General features: G+C 40.4%; 1 protein-coding gene across 2 annotated transcripts in view; it reads left to right on the top strand.

Moving 5' to 3' along the window:
• The window catches only part of Ppp3ca (protein phosphatase 3 catalytic subunit alpha), a 270,184-nt gene extending 252,225 nt beyond the window's left edge, over positions 1–17,959 (top strand). The window contains exons 11-14 of one of the 2 annotated variants that reach the window (XM_005081968.4): positions 3,183–3,267; positions 10,249–10,346; positions 13,193–13,222; positions 16,221–17,959. In XM_005081968.4, the coding sequence (XP_005082025.1) occupies positions 3,183–3,267; positions 10,249–10,346; positions 13,193–13,222; positions 16,221–16,417 (410 nt within the window). In that variant the 3' untranslated portion in view covers positions 16,418–17,959. The remainder of the gene's footprint in view (positions 1–3,182; positions 3,268–10,248; positions 10,347–13,192; positions 13,223–16,220) is intronic. The other variant, XM_005081969.4, reaches the window with a different exon arrangement.
• Positions 17,960–18,737: the final 778 nt, after the last annotated feature.

Genomic DNA, 18,737 nt, shown 5'->3' with positions numbered 1-18,737 from the left:
CAGCTGAGCTGCAAAATAATACCATGTATGGGGGCAGAGGGGATAAATGTAGTCTTATTGTCTCTTCTTGGAGTTTATGGTAGATGTCCTTCAGTTCTTGAGTAAATATTCTAGTTTTATGAAGAGGGCGATAAAACTTCTAACTGCATTATGAAGAATTTCTAAAGAGAATTTTTCATTAAGAAAATTCTAAAGTCACCGTTTGTTGGGAGATACGACTGTGTATGTGGTACAGTGTGTGTTACATACTGTACAGCAATTCATTAGATCTGAAAATGAAGGAGTAGCATATTGATTGTGATTGCCAGAATGCTCAGTTCACATATGAAGCTTAGTGATGAGCATTCGTCTGCCGGGCAGCCATCGGTGAGTTGAGAGGCATGGTTCTGCATAATTTATTTCCCTCCTTTTCCTACTTAGAGTTTTGCATTCTGTGGCTCTAGTATTGGTTTTTCCAAGTCCTTTGTTGGAGATTTTCTGTGAGATCATTCTTCTGTATTTCTTGTTTGACCCTTCTCATTTCTCTTACGTATGTGCAGTTTTAGTTCTAGAATCTTAACCTCTCCTCCTTGCTTTTTTTGTTTGCATTTCTAAATATAGTCACCTGTGTTGGCGTGTTCTCACACTTTCCATTCTGTGTGTCAGTGGATTGGTTTCATGATCTGGACGGATCGTATGCTGGAAAGGGCCACTCTTTTCCCTTGCCAGGCACACCATGACCTCTGGGATGACTGGCCAGTAGTGGGTAGGAAATACTAAAACAAAGAAGGAATAGCTAGTAGACTGAAATCAGAGCTAAGAAAAGAATTGATAAAGCAAATAGAGAGCTTATCCATAGAGACCAATTCCATCCCACTTAGGACTTTAAAAAGAAGGAAGAAGGAGGAGAGAGAGACAGAGAGAGACAGAGAGAGAGAGAGAGACAGAGAGAGATGTCCTTCAGTAGTCTCAGTCATTCATCAACCGTGCTCTAAACAGTGAGTCCTATCTCTTACTTGATGTCTAGAGCAAAATTTAATGTGCAGAAAAGTCTGAATTACTAATACTATTAGAATCTCAGAAAAAGGTTTGAGGCAGGAGTGAAGGAATGATGCCTGTGTTTTCTTCTCTGGTGTTCAGGCAGTTAGATACAAACTCAAGGAATTCTTAGTGCATGGAATCACATGGCTCTTGATTACCAGATGCTGCGATGGAGAATACTATTCTTCCACTTGCATCTGAACTCACTCCATTCAGTCAGTCACAGGCAGATAGCTGGAAATAGCAAGCCCGCCAATTAATGTAAGGGAGTGACTACCAGGGTCGCTGCAAGAAAAGAAGAAATAGACAAAAATGTGGGTACTTTCAAGTCAGAGGTATGGTGGAATGATACCACTGGCCAGTACCATGTATCTGTGGTGTGAATGTTCATAAGCATCACCTCTGATAATTAATCACATAGAAGTAGGTTCATTCTGTTTTCACTTAAAAATGTATTTTAAGCCGGGCGTTGGTGGCACACGCCTTTAATCCCAGCACTCGGGAGGCAGAGGCAGGCGGATCTCTGTGAGTTCAAGGCCAGGCTGGACCGACAGCCTCCAAAACAAAGAAACCCTGTCTCGTAAAACCAAAAAAAAAAATGTATTTTAAAATGGCTTTTCTCTAGCCATTTCAAAATTGTCTATGCTGTCACAATTTTTTTCTTCTTGCAGAAATGTTAGGGTGGTGGGCAATTGCTTGGCTCTTAAAAAACAATGAAAACAATTCCCAATTATGTTCAAAAACAAAAGTGTTTCCTTCAAAAAGTTTGTTCTTATCATGGATTAAGAGAGAAATTTTTTATTTCACATATCACCTATATATTCTGGTCTCAAGAAAATCTTAGGGGCTTAAACTGTTCTTTTAAGTTAAGAGGACTTCTGATCTTACAAAGGGTTATGGAACTTTAATATTTTGTGTGTATGTGTGTGTGTGTATAAAATTTTTATATACACATGTATATGACACCGTAGAAATTTTAAAAATTGCTATGTTAGAGTTCCTGTAAACTCATGTGAAAAAATTTCTGAGGAAACAACTTAGGGACAGTTTGGGCTCACTGTTTCAGGTGTTTCAGTTGGTTGTGGCAGAGGAGCATGGTAGGAAGAACAACCCACAGAGAGGTGGAATGGCAACATTGGCTGGCTTTCTCACCTCCCTTCCCATTCCTCCATGCTCCAAGCTTATAGGATGATGTCACCCACATTATCCTGGACGTTCCCTCACAGATAATGTCAAAGGATATGCTTTGCACATCTCCTAGGTATCTCAGTGCATAGCATCCACTGGAGCCTACATTCAATCCCCAATAACACACACACACACACACACACACACACACACACACACACACCTTAGCAAGAAAAGAAAATTCTAGAAGCTGTATAAATACACTTGGATAGACCCATGTGTCACTTACAATGATTATATTATTTTATGTATGAGTGTTTGCCTGCATATATGTATGCACACCCTATGTGTCTGGTACCTACAGAGACCAGAAGAGGGCATCGGATCCCCTGAATCCGGAGTTGCAGGTGTTTGTGAATCAACATATGGGTGCTGGGAACCAAACCCAGGCCCTCTGCAAACAAGTGTTCTTAACCAGTCAGCCATCTCTCCAGCGCTAAGTCCATCCATACATTTTTGTTACCATTTGTACCTTTGTCTCTTGACAAATTCAACTCAGTTTTCCAGATTTTCCTTCATAACTTGTGGGGAAAAAATGTCTAGTGCTGAAAGATGTGTTTATGACCAGTAAATAACACAAATATTCCATTAGAGATCTTAGAATTGGCAGAGGTCCTGGTTTGTTCAGTGTTAGGGAAAGTTTTTGAGAGCCCTGTAGTTTCCTAAACTAATCTTCCAGCTTAGAGATAAAGAATAGAAACACGAACTTGCCATCTTCTACCTCAGAAGAGACAAGAAACTCAAAAACCAGAGGATGCTCTACCCCAGGAATTTGCTACAGTTCTGTCTTGAAGATAACATCTTGGTGTCAGTGATCTAAAGTTCAGATGTCCAAATCCAAAGATAGCAAAAGGAAAACAAGAAACCAGACAAGCAAAACTGATCATGCATATTCTGTTACCCTGGTACAGTTGAAAGTAATTGTGGGCAATATAAAAAAGTCACTGACTGCTAAATTCTCTTTTACAATACAGGAGCCACAGCCGCAGCCCGGAAGGAGGTCATCAGGAACAAGATCCGAGCAATAGGCAAAATGGCCAGAGTGTTCTCAGTTCTCAGGTGGGCTCCGCGTTCCTCCCTTTCTGTTTGGAATTTCATTGTGTATCACACAGTAGCTATCTTAACGCTTTGACAGCTGAAATGTTTCGCTGGGAAAGGTTTGCTTTCCTTGAATGGTTTCTCTCTTTTTAAATGGAAATTGTCGATTCATCTGTTTCTTACTTACATTGCCATCCACTAAATCATTTCCATGAAGAAAGGGTGTGTAAGTGGATTACAGTGTGTTTTATCCCTCCATTTGCTGTGGTTTAAAGCATTTCACAGGGGATGTGATTAGGATCTAGTTCTGGGTAATAGTGTGGATTTTTGGGAAAAGATGAATTTATAGAGTACATTTCACTGGATTTTGAGGAAATGAACATTAAGCATAAAGCTGTTGTTGTAAACCCTAATGAATCATTTATGATGAACAAAAGCCGTCTCCTGTTTTGCTTCCCTATAGGAGTTGTTTAGTTTTCAGTGGGTCATGAATCATCCTATTGATCTTATTAAGTGTGTGTTTTGAAAACAGCATATTGAGGAGACTTCCCTGTGCTGTACTTTAATAATCTATTCCTAGATAATGTACAGTGACTCTGTTTCTCTTCAAGGACCTCTTTTAAATGTGGTGTAGTTTTTCCATGAGAAATGCTGCCCATTCAGGGTTATACACTGGAATGTGGATATACAGAAATGCGTTAGAAGTTATACACTGTGCATATTTTGATAAATGACTACTGTAATTCACAGCTGTCCCTCTTTCCTTCCTCTCCCCTTCCCCCATTCCCTCTTCTTTCTTTCCTGCTCTCTCTCCTTACCTCCCTCTCCCTGCTATTGGAAGCTTAAAGTTGACCTCAAGCTTCTTACTCAGTCACTTCCTACTTTATTTGTTGAAGCCTCTTACTGAAGTTGGGGTTCACTCATTCCAGCTAGTCTAGCTAGACAACTTGTCCCATCTCTGCCTTGCAAGTGCTGTCACACCTACCTGGGTTCTGAACGGATTTTGGGCATATGAACTCTGTTCTTCTTACTTGCATAGCAAGTGTTGTATCCCCTGAGCTATCTCCCAGCCTTCAGTTGTTTCATTCACGGGGTTCTGCCTGCTCATAATATCTCTCCCTGCTATTTCTGCTACTCCTGGTAAAGTCACTGAAGAGTCACTAAGTGACTTGATGCTCAAAGTAGGGCCCGTGAGAAGAATGAGAAGCATACCCATTATTTCACAAGGACACTCCCAAGTCAGCAGCAACTCTTGTGAAAAGTCATATTGATGATGGAAATGAGCCCCATCCCTCCTGCACCTTAGTGAGTGAAGCTCTGAGTCTTAGCACCCTTCATTCCTCTTGGGAATTACTCATTCCTGCAATGAGTACATAGCATCAAACTGTAAAAACTAAGCGTGCACCAAAAAGAAGACTAAAGCAATATATGAGGCTACTGCATTATGAATATGGCATTTAATGAGGGCAGCAGGGCATTATGAGTGAAATCATCTGAGAAGATATACACAACTTGCATGAAGAAATGGAGTAAGAATTCAAAGCAAAGAAGACATCAGGTGCTAAGGTCCTTAAGACAGAAACAGGTTGAGCAGTTCTGAGGACCGCTAAGAAGTCCTGTGTGGCTACAGAAATGACGCACGGGAGTCAACAACTTTCTGAAAAACCCTGTGTTGAGAGGGCACCTCAGTCATGAACATTTGCCCATGGCTTCTCCTTAGAAGTACCACACCGTGGTCTTCTTTTTCTAACGCAAATCGCTAGGAGTAGATATAGAAACACCAAGAATTTCTATATAAAAGTTCATGGAGAAAAAAATGCATTTACAAGGTCTGGAAGGTTCTTCCAGGCCCATGGCTGTTGCTATCTATGATGATGTCTAGGTGAGATGTGAATTGCTTAAATCTCATTATGACCAGTGTCTTAAGATTTGCATGTCAGGAGGAAACAAAAGCAAGGTGCATTTTTTTTTTTAGTCCATTCTAAAAACATCTGTGGGTCTTGTGTAGGTTACAGGAGTCGTAGCCACAGAAACTAAGTTTAGTTTGGGAAGCCATGCTGAAGGTTGAATTTGAAGTAGAATGTGATTTGGACAGTTCACACAGCCACAATGGAATGACAGACATACAAACTAGTGTAAAACCACAAAGCATGTGCTGCATATATGGACAGATGCTGTGACGTGGCTCAGGACAGAAGAGAATCTTCCTATCTCCTAGGTTGGTTGACCTTAAAGAGGCTATCAGTGGAGGAGGGCTGGAATGATAGGGTGGAATCCAGCAGTGAAGGTATTTTTGCAAGAGAAGACAATGTCAAAAGGAGCTGTCACGTGGTCCTAAGACAGTGCCTATGGAATCATTGAGGTGCAGGCTAAATGCTGGATGTTGCTCCCATATACATTTAACAATAGCTGATAGAATGGGGTGGGCTTGCTAACAGGAGATATATACATCTGCTGCATATATCCCCATCCATACCCCAAAGAAAGGCAGCACTAATGTGAGCCCTACTCAAAACTCAGCAATCAGAAGTGTAGGCTAGAATGATTGTAAATAATGACCCCAATCTGGTAATGAATTGTAGATACATGAAAGCACTAAGTATCAAAAGGGATGTGAAGCTGAGTGATTTAGTAAAACCTGAAGCTGAAAATAAACAAACAAATAAACCTTGAATCTATATCCTCAGTGTACATCAATACCATGATAAGAAGTTTAATCTTTCTGTGTGTGGCAATGCAGAGTCTTGGGATGATTTTCATGGAATGAGAAGCATGCTGTAACCCACGCCTTAGATATATATGCTTATGACTGGATTGGCCAGTGAGCTAGCCTGTTAGTACAGGGAGGAACACTTGGGAAGCTACTGAAGTACTGCAAGCTAAAGGCTGGAACATTCTGGGATGGGGAATGCAAACGAAGGGACAAAACCAGGGACTTGAGGAATCTACAGTTTGCAAGGCAGGAATCAGCAGAATTGACACTGGATGGAGACACAGATTTCTCAGGTACAGATGCTGGATGCACACCCTGTGTGAGAGATACATGCACCACAGTAGGGGAACCAGAAAACTGTCATTTAATAGCACTTGTTAGCCAGGCATGGTGACATATGCCTTTAGTCCCAGAACTTGGCCAGCAAGTTCAATGGCTGCCAGGGCCACATAGATAGATAGATAGATAGATAGATAGATAGATAGATAGATAGATAGATAGATAGATAGATAGATAGATAGATATAGATAGATATCCACTGTCTTGAACATATATGTATGTGTATACATACATACATACATGCATATATCCATTGCAGTAGATATGCAGGCAAGTTGCCTGAGATTTGCCAATCACAAATAGGACATATGACTTGCTTCAAGACGAGCAGCGTGCAGAGGCAACATAAATGGAAGCACTGAGATGCCAGCAGTGGTGGTGATTTGGCTTCCGGGGAGTAACTGTTAATATGAGCTTGGAGTTGTCCTAGAACATGGATAGCAGCACTTATAAGCCAAAGCCAGCTGGTGGAGTGAGCGAACATACAAGACCCATCCTGGTGGAAGTGTTTTAGCACACTTCTCTGGAACACTGTGCTCTCTAATACTCTTAGACAGCTCTCCACTGCTAAAATCATCTGGCCTCGATTCTGTTCTTCTGCAAGAACTTTTATCTGAAATGAGTGATAAAGAATAAAACATATTTTGAGACATTTCTACAAAGCCGTAGCCTATGTGATGGACAGGACACTGTTATTTATTGGGATGACTGCAGTGATTGTACCTGGCAGAACCTTTATATTGAGGCAGTTAGGAATCCCACCCTGGAGCTTCTGAAGAAGAGGAGTGAACAATGATGTAAACTCGTGTTCTTGCTGAAGGAGAGTGTGGAATATCTGATAAAGAATCTAAAAGAACCTCTGAGTAATGCCTCATACTAGAAATAGAAAATGAGCCACATCTGTCTTCTTAAATATGCTAGAAAACACCATAAAGCAAAGACACAAAGACCCAGACTTTCCTAATTCAACATATGATCAGTATAATATTTATGAGGCAAGCCGAGCCTTATCTTTCATACTACAACTTTGAAAAGTGGCACACTGTCTGGAAGCACCCCCTTTGACTTACTGTCACCATGTTTCCAATCGTTGACAGCTGTTTGTCGCTAGGGCTAGACATGGGGGACTGAGAAGGACGTCTCTACAAGAACATGATGAACGTGATCAAAGGAGACTTTGGAGGAGGTCACACTCCTCAGTGGAGCTACGGAGGAAAGCAGTTTTCCTGAGAACCCAGCAGAGATGGCTGGAGCTCAGAATGAAGACCCTTGTGTGTAGCAGGAATGCGAATCAGAACTGCAGGGAGCAAGAAATGTGCTGAATGGAAGACAAGAGGCAACCGGAAGGACGCAGGCAGGCAGATGGGTGCGGACTTCTGCAGAGTTTACGATTAAATCCCTGTTGCTATAAATGTGATTTTATAGAGGAGAAAGCTGAAGCCCAGGACAGTGAAAGGCATTGTGACCTCCCTTGTGTGGCTGGAATTTAGCATGGGAGCAGCTCGTTTCAAGGGGGTGATTTCCAAAACAAACAAAAATTCTCAGTATCTTTGGTAGAAAAATACAATTTTGAAAATTGAAAATTACTTTAGACCACCAGAAAACTGTCATTAAAATGCTAACAACCAAATGATCACTGATCATCATTGGCTTCTAATGTTCACTTTGTTTGCATAACCCTGATTTTGAGATGGGATTTGATGCCAGGATTAATTTGATATATAGAAATGTTTGCTGGTCATGAGGCTAAAAGCTGACTTTGAATATGAATATAAAGGTAAGTTGTGTTCATTTTTATAGATGTACTCCTGAGTTTTCAAATCTGCATCTTAGTATTCAAGATGTTTCCTTTTTACATAACCTCATGGTTTGACATCTGAAGCGTAAAAAGGTTGAAATTTCCAAATGAATGTAAACAGTGATTAATTGGCTGGGTCAATCTTAATATTCATGAGTGAACTCTCCAGTTAAGAAGATGGAAATCTAGACTGTGGGTCAGAACTGTCATTATCCTTTCAATTTTTAAAAGACTCCTTCTTCCAGTGAATACTTGCTGAGTACGGACTGTATACATGGTGTTGAGCCAATGTGTGCTTTGTGACACAAGCATAGTCAAAGCAGAAAGAAACTCCTTTTCCCCAGAAGCTTGACAAGTGGAGAAGTGGTCATTAGGGACCAGAAATAAACAACAGGACAGGCAATGAGGCAGGGGGCATGAAAGTACTATTTGGAATAACGTTAGAAAGAGACTGGAAGGCAGAGGGATGAGACCCACTGTCCTGGGAGGAGGGTGACTAATGCAGTACCCTAGGATACGGTGTGCCTACTGTGTGAAGAACACCGCTGGGGAATGTGCCGGGTGAGCGTGGAGGAGAGGAGGCTGGAGAGCTGTTCTTCTGTGGTCGCAGTGAGGTCTGCTGAAGGAAGGTTTTACCTTCAGCCTCCATGAGAGAGGGCATCGGGGAAGTTTGCATCGGGGAGCAAAAGAACTGGCGTTGCTGTTCAGCGTCTCAGTCGGTCTGCTTTTTCATCTGAAAAGAGCTATGAGCAGAGAGGGCCAACCTGTGAAAGATGGAGCAGAGAGGCCTCTGCAAGGCTGTTGTAATCAAAACAAGAGATGTTAGTGGTTCATAAGAGACCGCCACAAAGGACCATGTGTTGCCTGGTTCTGTTCCTGTGGAATACCCATAAAAACAGCCTTTGGAGTATAATGGAGGCGTTGCCCAGGGCTGAAGGAGGTAGAGAGTTCGTGGGTAGAGTAATGCCTTTGGGGGCGATATAAAGTGTTATAAAGTTGATTGGGTTGAACATTGTACAATAATCACATCATTGAGAATAGGTAGGTGCGTTTAGTGTGCAGACAGTCAATACAGCTGTTTTTGATAAATGAGTTGAGGGGGTCATGAGAAGCACTGAGATAAAAGAAATGCTTGGAGGTGGTGGCATCAAGGGTTTCCAGTTGAGTGGCTGTGGAATTGGAGGGTGAAAGTAGCTACAAGGTGATGTTGTAATCTGGGGCAACTGTTCAATGGGATTCCATTTTCTGAGCTGAAGAAAGATGCAGATCTATGAGAAATTCCTTTTTAAGTATGTTAGAAACCATCATAAAAAATGATTGGTACTGGGACCTACTCAGTATTGTGTGTATATGTGTGTGTGCTTTACACATGTATTATAAACTTTTCCCTGTGCATGTAGGATTTCAGGGTCTGTTGTATAGGAAGATAATAGGCTATTTCTATTTCATAGTTTGTTTTGGGTTTTTGGGGGTTTTTTTGTTTTTTGTTTCTGCTTTTTGGCTATTGAGTCTGTTAGTGAGTCAAAGAGATTGTTAGGTGATAAACTTAAATGAAACAGTAATTTTAAAGCAGAGTCATATGAATAATTAAAGAGTTTCCTGTAAACAACGCTAAAAAGAAAGAAGCTGAAAAATAAAATCTCAGAGATGTTACCTGCTCCTTGTGGACCAGTTGCCTTCACTCTGAGTGTTTGTCATATGACACAAAGGCCTTTAATGGCCCCCTGCAATGTCCCCAGGTTTCTGACCCTTAGATATAAGAGTCACCGCTCAGATAGGTGAGGTTTGTAGATTGTCCCTTCTCAGCAAAGCAGCCTGCGCATGCGCTGCTGCTTCCTGGGTACACAGATCCCTGTCACTGAAGATGCATAGCTACAGCTTTGCCTTGTGAGGCATGGTTGCAAAGCCTGAAGCACCTTCAGGATCTTCCATATGCAGGAGGCCATAACTCCACAATTGCGTAATGTCACTTTACCATTGAAGTTGATTCCAGAACATTCCCTCTGTATGGATAGATAAAAATGGGTTATATTTTGAATAAAACAAAAACTCCACAGAGCCAATGTGAGGTAAATATGGGTTCTTGCATATCTCTTTTTTCCTCCGTAAAGAGAGCAAACGTTAACTTCTGCAACCCTTCTGTGTCTTCCAGAGAAGAGAGTGAGAGTGTTCTGACCCTGAAGGGCCTGACCCCGACAGGCATGCTCCCCAGTGGCGTGCTTTCTGGAGGGAAGCAAACCCTGCAAAGCGGTAAGCAAGCTCAGTCCTGCGAGTGGGAACTCAGCCGTGCCAGTAGATCCTCCAGCGTGTCATTCAGCTCAGTCTCCTTTTCAGTTCCTCTTGGCTGGAAGAAGGGCTAAAACCCACACGTCAGTTCGATCAGTCACGTCCCACAGGAAGCACCCTCATTCAGTGCCGACCGCCATTCGTCCCTCATTAGCATGTGCAGTGTATCTTCAGGCTTCCATACACCATCTCATTAAGGGTACATGTGCACACAACAGTAGGTTTGAGTCCTTGGAGCATTCCTCCCTCAGCCAGGCGATTAGTGTAAGTTTTCTGTTATATGCTAATCGTCTGCGTATCTACATGATTGATGAAGTGTGCACACAGATATTTACATGCATAGCTATAGATTTTATTGGAAAGAATATAAAAAGGGTAATTTAATTATCCACTTAAGGAGAAATGAGACTTATACTAGCCTTTTCTCTGATGCATCAGAAATATACAAAAATAACAACTGCATGTTGTTTTCCTGTTTTAGTGATAGTATCTTTTTTTTATATAGACATCTTACTTTATAGTCATAACTGGCTGAGCAAGTATCATCCAACATAACTTTTTGTGATGATGGGAATTTTTTATGTCTGTAAAGGCCAGGCTGCTGGTGACACAGAACCATGGAACAATTGACATATAACTAATGGCCCTTAATTTTCAGTAAATTTAACTTAAATATTCACATATAGCTAGTGTCACCCATGTCAGACAACACCATTATGCATGTTATTTCTTTCTTTTACCAATTGAATTAATACCATCACTAATTAGAATATAACTTATACAATAGATAAACTTTGCTGTTAGGATAGACTTCAACAAAAGTAAAGTACAGCAAAAGTATAATATAGTATTTTAATACAGTCTCAGCCGCTAGTTCATTCTCCCCTGGACCTTTCTGATATTTTCTTTCCTATCCCTGTCCTTCATTCTAAAAGTCTCATGGATTTTACCACTACATTATTAAGACAATTCTTCCACACATCACATAATAATCAACTCCTGAGCACAAAATTGCCATAGCATCATACTTTAGGAAGAACAGTCATTACCTTTTTGTTTGGATGAATTTCCTCAAAAATCACTGTCTTTGAGTTACCACAAAAATTCAAAAATGGTTTAGTGAAAGCAGGTAAAAAAATCCCTCTTTAAATCTATAGTTATAGAAATTAATTATTTAATAAAAACCACAAGAAAACTTTTCCACCAAAATGAACATTCTAAGTGATTATCATAAGGAGATCATCTGTTTGCCCTGAATACAACTGTGTCCGGCGAATGGAAAGCTACTGTTCCTAATAAGCTCAGCATATATCAGAGGCACACACACACAGTCAGGGACTGACTCCAGGCACCCAGTGCTGAGGACACACCAGGCTGTGTGTATTTATACACTGGTGTGGTTCTAGGGTTTTGGCTTTGCTTCTAAACCTAAGATCTTTATGTTTTTACAGTGCATAGTGTCACCTTCAGATGGTCACCTGTATTTGTAGCTTCACTTACTCAAGTTTCTTTTATTTTAAACCCATCTGTTTGTGTTATTCTATGTTGAATTCACACACACACACACACACACACACAAAATCACAAATACTCTGGGTTGAGACTTCATTTGTCCTGAGAATTTGATGACTCCGTATATATTTAAAGCCAATGCTTTACAATTCATCTGACCCCCTTCCATTGGCATAAAAGGAGAAGCTGCTTTAAACTTTGACATTCAGCTCAGGTCTGTGGTTATGAGGAATCAGAAATGCATTGTTCACTGCAATGCATATGTGGCCATTGCTGTAGTTTTTAATTTAAATTACAAGAAATTGCAAATTAAAGTCCAGGGATAGAATATTATCAATCTCAAGCATTTTGAAGGAGAACAGTTTAATATTTTAGCGTTTCATTAAGGGAACATCATCTAGCCATCACAGCACCGAAAAGCTTATACACCTGCACAGGAAAACTGTAGAGCCAGAGTAAACACTGGGCTTGCAGGACCTCTGAAGTTACTGCTTCAGTCTGTCATCATACTTCAAAGACCTACTCAGGGACTTCAGCCTTGCAACACCCCATTCCTGAAGATACTGATGGAATTAATGTTGTTCCTGCCATGTCCCCACTTAACATTCAACACTCCATTTCCAAAAATGGTATTGCAACAAGGAAAACAAAACAACCCAGACCCAACTTGCCTTGCAAAAAACGTCCAGGCCTTATCATCCCTCTGTGGTTCCCTTCCTCTCCCGTCTTTAAAGACTCCTATGTGTTTGCATCTGGACAACTTGATTTTATGTCCCTTTAACTTTTCCCCCACCCCATGCATTTCTACTTCTGGAGAAAGCACTGCCATTTACTACTCAGTGACATGAAGTATCTCACTCACATCACAGCCTAGCTCCAAGCTTGTCGTATTCCTCTGTCATTCAACCACAAATCATCAAGCATGAATTTTAAAGTGCTCTTAGAATCAGAAACACATTGTAGATTTCTATAACCCAATTGTCAATTCAACCCAAATAGCAGAAAACTTTTCTGCATGTTTCCCTATAGGACTTTGTCACTGATTAGTGAGCCAGGACTTCAAGCCCCTCTTGCAATCCCTCAGGTGTATCAAGTCATGACTGACACTCCTCACTTCTGTTGTGTTTTTTTTTTCCTTTCTTTGTAGCTTTTCTGTCTAGTTGTCTGTGCCAGAAGCCAGCACTTAGAGGAACATTAGGTCCCCAAGTTCCTTTGATCGTCACTGACTTGTTCTTAGCCTTAAAAAAAATCCTCTGCTCATTTTCTCATTCATTTTACACCCCCTTTCTTCTCTTCAGCTACTGTTGAGGCTATTGAGGCTGATGAAGGTAAATTGGCCAGTCCCCTTTCTGTTGTGCCTGCAACAGATAAGGGCTCTGCTGGGTGTATTCATTTTTTTATTTTTTTATTTTTTTTTATTTTTGCTGTAGCTTGTACAGAGTGTGTGGGTGTTGGGCTAACACTTGTGGCTCAGTATTAACCGGAACGTTCTTGCTTTAAAGGGGAAAATGTCCTTCCATGGTTTGTTTGTTTGTTTTTTCCCTTAAAGCTATGTTTGACTTTTGTATACAATGAACCTAGTCTAATCACAGAAAACTAAAGGATTATATATATATATATATATATATTATCATGAATGATGGGGGTGGGGGTTATAGTAGCTGTTTTGACATATGACATGTAAAACAATATGCTTTGAGCTGAACCATCCCTCCCTCAAATCACTTCCAGGTAGGACAGAGACAACAGAGGATAAAGTTAAGTTGATTCTAGACTTCACAAGCTTGCAACAATGGAAATGCTTGGTAGTGCTTTGTTATGGTTCAGCATCACTCATGTCTCTAAAGTGTCCCAACATGAGACAGATGTGTAGAGGTAAACCTTTATTCTTGGAAATTTTAATGAATTGATATTCGTAAGACATTTAGCACTCAAAATATTATGAAGAGCCCAAAAGTATCTGTAGTGGTAAAGTGGCCAACAAGACTATCAAGCAGACAGGTAATTAATGATTCCGAGTGTCTGCTCTATACTAGGCCTCTAGTTACGAGCTTCAGAGGAAATTCAGAATGGTACATCTCCACCTGCCTTCTAGCACTACTCAAGAGCAGCATTGTTGACACTGTAGTGGCTAATTTCTAATTGAATTCTTTTTTACTATAAGGTTATGTAAGAACTGCACATGAAAATCATTTTTAAGAGATTGCATACCACATCCTCTGGAATTTTTTAAAGCATAATTTGAAGTTCCCCTTTAAAACAAAATTCTTCAGTTGTATTTTGTTCTTGCAAAATAACTTATTTTTCACAAATTATGTGCATATATAGTCCTTTGGTGTGATGGAAAAACGTGTCACTTTAGCTTTACAATTTGCTCATGATTTGGATATGGTAGGGGAAATGACGGTGACGTAAGAGAAAAATACAACTGTTTCCTAAATAGCAGTGAGCAAACTGCTATTTATGTGGGAATTCTCCATTCCTCTTGGCAAAATCTAATCTGCAGTGTGCATTCCTGTTGATAGTTTGGCTGTTTTCTGTGACTCTGTGGCTCTGTGTTGTGTTAAGTATACTCCCAATGTAAATTGCTAACCCCCACTGTCTGACCAGCAACTGGAGCAGAGCACTTTCTTCCATGCAGGGTAGACAGATTCAGTCAGCAAAGGAGCCGCGTCCTGCGCTAGCCACAGTTCCACTAGACTTGGCATTCCTATGCTCCCACCCTATCATATGCAAAACCTAGAGAGCTCAACCTTTTCTATTAAATGAAGCGGTTTCCTGATCTATCAGGACCAACTTTTGACTGTGAGTTGATGCCATTTAGAAAAAGACTAGGGTGTCTGTTATTTTTGCCCCGTAAAATAATTGAATTCATTTTCAAGGTGGGTGCTCATTAGACAACTCCATTATTTTTCGATTTATCTCCAAATTCTAGAATCCAGAAGCTTTGCTTTGGGCCTTGGTCTTTCCCCGTCTCCCCATGTTCTTCCTCTCACACTTGACTAATCGCCATTATGCTACCCTGGAAATGTAGACGGGGAACGACCTGTTTTTCTTTCTAATGAGCTTTTAAACACCTGTGTAAATCTTTTAGGACTGTCATCTGCACTAGTGAGGCTGCACACTTGTGTCTGAGTGGCTGGTAATGTCTCTACTATGAACCGAAAAAATAAAATGGGGAGGATACATGTCCCTCGAAATTATCCTTAATAAGCCACGGAGATAGCCACGGAGATGCAGCCCGATCCGGCATTGGTGGCTGGCCACCTGTACCTACCTAGCTCGCCCTTCACAGGGAGTAAAGCAAGCTGATATCATTGGTTCCCCATCTGCATGTTTTATTTTCAACGCACTGTTGGTACACCCACTGAGGAAGTTATTAAGTTTTTCAGAAATACCTCTCGTATCTCTGTAGCACACTTGGGGTCATTATGAGACATGCATGAGAAGTCAAGATTTTAATTAAAAGAACCCAAACCGATTCAAGTCATTCTTGCTAACAATTGTGGAACCTCTGGTTCTTGCTCTGCTGAGAGTGGATCTTCCTTGGTTTAGGCAGTCATGGGTACCAGCTGAGCATCAGTTTGACCTGTTTGCTGCTGGAGGGCAGAAAATGCTTCTCTACTTAGTCATCGATCTTTATTTTTGAGTTTCTCTAACCTCCTGGCCCACTATACATAGACTAAGTGTGAAAACAGCTTATAATTTTGTTTTTTCCCATACCACTGAGTTGAGATCTTTATGGGATTTGGAGATAGCAAAAAAAAAAAAAAAAAAAAAGAAAGAAAGAAAAGAAAAGAAAAAAGTCCCTGTCAATTCCCTTTCTAGTTCGTTGGAGCTTCTGCTCTAAGCCGTGGCTGGAGTCCCATGCAGAGCTGAAGTTGCAGTCACTAGCACAGTGGCAGAGTAGGAATGGGGGAAGTGCAGTCTATTGAGCTCAGTGTATTAATGGATCACCACGCCAGTGATGTGGCCCATGTTGCTGGATCCAGAAGCCCGCCCCTGAAACAGCTTTTCCCTTTACATATCCACTGTGAATTTCTGTGGTCTAAACTTTGAGGAAGACAAGAGAAATGCTTACATCTTAATCACTACAAGAGGACATTTTGGTTGGCAAGAGACATTGGCTGTTTCCAAACCCTTGGTCCCCTCCGGTATGGTAAGGAGTCTGTTGTGTTGTCTTCAGGTCCCGTCCCGTTGTTCTCCACTAAAGGATTCCCACCCACCACGAAGTCTCTAACCTCACCTGACGCAACCGCGGTGCGCTTTGGGATGCTCCACCTAACCTAACCCCTTTCTCTCTTTTCTTAATGATTTTCTGTTTAGCTATCAAAGGATTTTCACCACAACATAAGATCACTAGCTTCGAGGAGGCGAAGGGCTTAGACCGAATTAACGAGAGGATGCCACCTCGCCGAGATGCCATGCCCTCCGACGCCAACCTTAACTCCATCAACAAGGCTCTCGCCTCAGAGACTAACGGCACGGACAGCAACGGCAGTAATAGCAGCAATATTCAGTGACCACTTCCTGTTCACCTTTTTTTTTTTTTTTTTTTGAGCTGCAGGTCATGATGGGATTGCTGCATCTCAGCAGTTGGATTTTCTTGCCTCTGACGGTAGCTTTGCTCTGGGGGCCAGGAATTGGATTCAGTTTACACTATCATGAAAAAAAAAAGAGGGAGAGATATTAAACTATATTTTGGTGAGGGTGGTGATTAAACACCTCTTTTGGGTATGCCTTTTAAAAAATGCTTCTAGGAAAAAATGTTTTAAAAAGAAAGCTAATGCTAGTCTGTACTGCAATGTTAGGGGAATGAACGTGTTTTCCTACTGCACTGGGGATTTCTAGATAGGTTAATGAAAGGCCTTTTATTCTGTTACTGGACACGAAAACTTTGTCTAATTTCTTATACTCTATTGTACGTTTACAGTGCAGCACTAAAAATGGATGACATCAAACATTTTTAACAACAACAACAAAAATGATGTACAAACTAAATAAGGACTATTTATTGATAAGGTTTTGCTACTCTTGTCAGACAATGGCTATAAACTGAATTAGGCAGTCTTTAAAAAAAAACTTGGAAAAAAAAGAATGTTGCAAATTTGTTAAAATGCCAAAAAAAAAAAAAGGACAGTTTAATTTTGTATAGCTCGAGCTTACCTCAGGTTCCTTTAGTTTGCTTGAATGCCCTTCTTTCCATAGAACACTTATTAATTTGGCAGTGAATACATTTTCTTTAAGTTTAAAAAAACTGGAATAATTACACCCATCTTTTTTGCTGTTTATATTTAGGGGTTTTGTTGATAAATCAAGTCTTGGTTGTGGCTTGCTGAATTCAATATTTATGAGTGGTGCATTTTAAGTATAGTGAACACGACACCTTAGTGCAGTGACGAAGCATCTATATTCTGTAAAAAACAAAAACAAAAAAAAATCTGCCTATGCATGTTTTTTAAGAAAAAAATAAAATGGCTGTATCGGCCTGTATGGGACTGTAATGCGCTTAGTGGTCTGACATATACTGGAAATGTATGTATACTGGCGTACTTTATATTCTCTAAAATGCTTAATGCCTTTGAAATTTTGTAATCAAAAAAGCTTTGAAAAAATCTAAAGGGGAGAGTATTCTTAAAAGTTTTTAACATAAGCTTGTCAGTGCACACATAGATGGTTGGCATGTTTAGCAAACTTTGTGAAATTTAAATAAGTTTGTAGTTACATGTGAAACTCTAAATGCATGATAACCGTTAATGTCATAACAGTTTAGTTATTTCGTTCTGTTCTGTCATGTGCCACAAAATATGTACTTTTTTCACTTTTTTTCCCTTTGTATATTAGTTACGGGTTACAACTGGTTCATCCTGAAAACAACAACAAACAGCAAAAGTCCATTCATATTTTTTAACAATTGTATAAGTGCCCAAGTCATTCACTACAGCCTAAAGCCTTGCCTTTGTAATTTGACTTCTGAACTGTTGGCAATCAAAGCATGCACCTGTAACAATGACAAAGAAAAAGCATTTTATATTACTACTCAATAAAATGTGCATGAACTTAAAGGATGCTCATCCTTTCACTGAGTCTGCTGAAGGGAATCTTGTGCACAACCAAACCCTCTGGGTGCTGGCTCTTCACCACCCTGCACACTTATGACAGGCTGCTTCCCAAGGGCTTCATGATCTGAGGAGTGCCACCCACTTCTGCTGTATAAGTCTTGGTGGATTTGTGTCTCAAAAAAATCAGGTGAGAGAAGTCTACTTAAAGAGCAGATGCCATCCTCAGGCTCCCTTGAATGCAGGACCTATTTAAGACAGTAGAGCATTCCTTTTAATTGGAGAACAAGGAGTAATCATCAGCTTGTTATCGGGTTGTTTCAGTTGTGTGGGATGCCCTCCCTGCTGTAGCAAAAAGGACTAGTCTCCTAAACACATTTCCATCCGAGAAGAGCTGTGTTTGTATTGACAAGAAGTTTGTATTCCCATGCTTTAGTTATTACCACACGGAGATTTGGGAGACACCACAACTCTGTTTCTTACGTTGCTCATTTTTCAGTGCACTTTGTTTATGTAATAAATTATGCCTATTATATTAAGTAATAAGAATATGACAATTAGTAATAGAGTGTACCAAAACAAAAATACATTTGCTACCAAAAATTTCCCCCATGGTTATTTGAATAAACACTTTTCCTGTGGATGTTTCTCCATCTTTAAACAAAAGTGGCATCCAAGGAAAACAGATGCAACTTGCTAGAATGATGTGAGAGAAATAATGATTCTGGTTCCAATGTGTGTATTTTCTTTCTTCTAACTGCAGAGAAAATATCCCCAAAAATAT

Source organism: Mesocricetus auratus, unplaced genomic scaffold (assembly GCF_017639785.1).
Source record: "Mesocricetus auratus isolate SY011 unplaced genomic scaffold, BCM_Maur_2.0 Super-Scaffold_100009, whole genome shotgun sequence".
Lineage (NCBI taxonomy): Eukaryota > Metazoa > Chordata > Mammalia > Rodentia > Cricetidae > Mesocricetus > Mesocricetus auratus.
The sequence above is the reverse complement of the archived record's forward strand: the minus strand, read 5'-3'. Positions and strand labels throughout refer to the sequence as shown.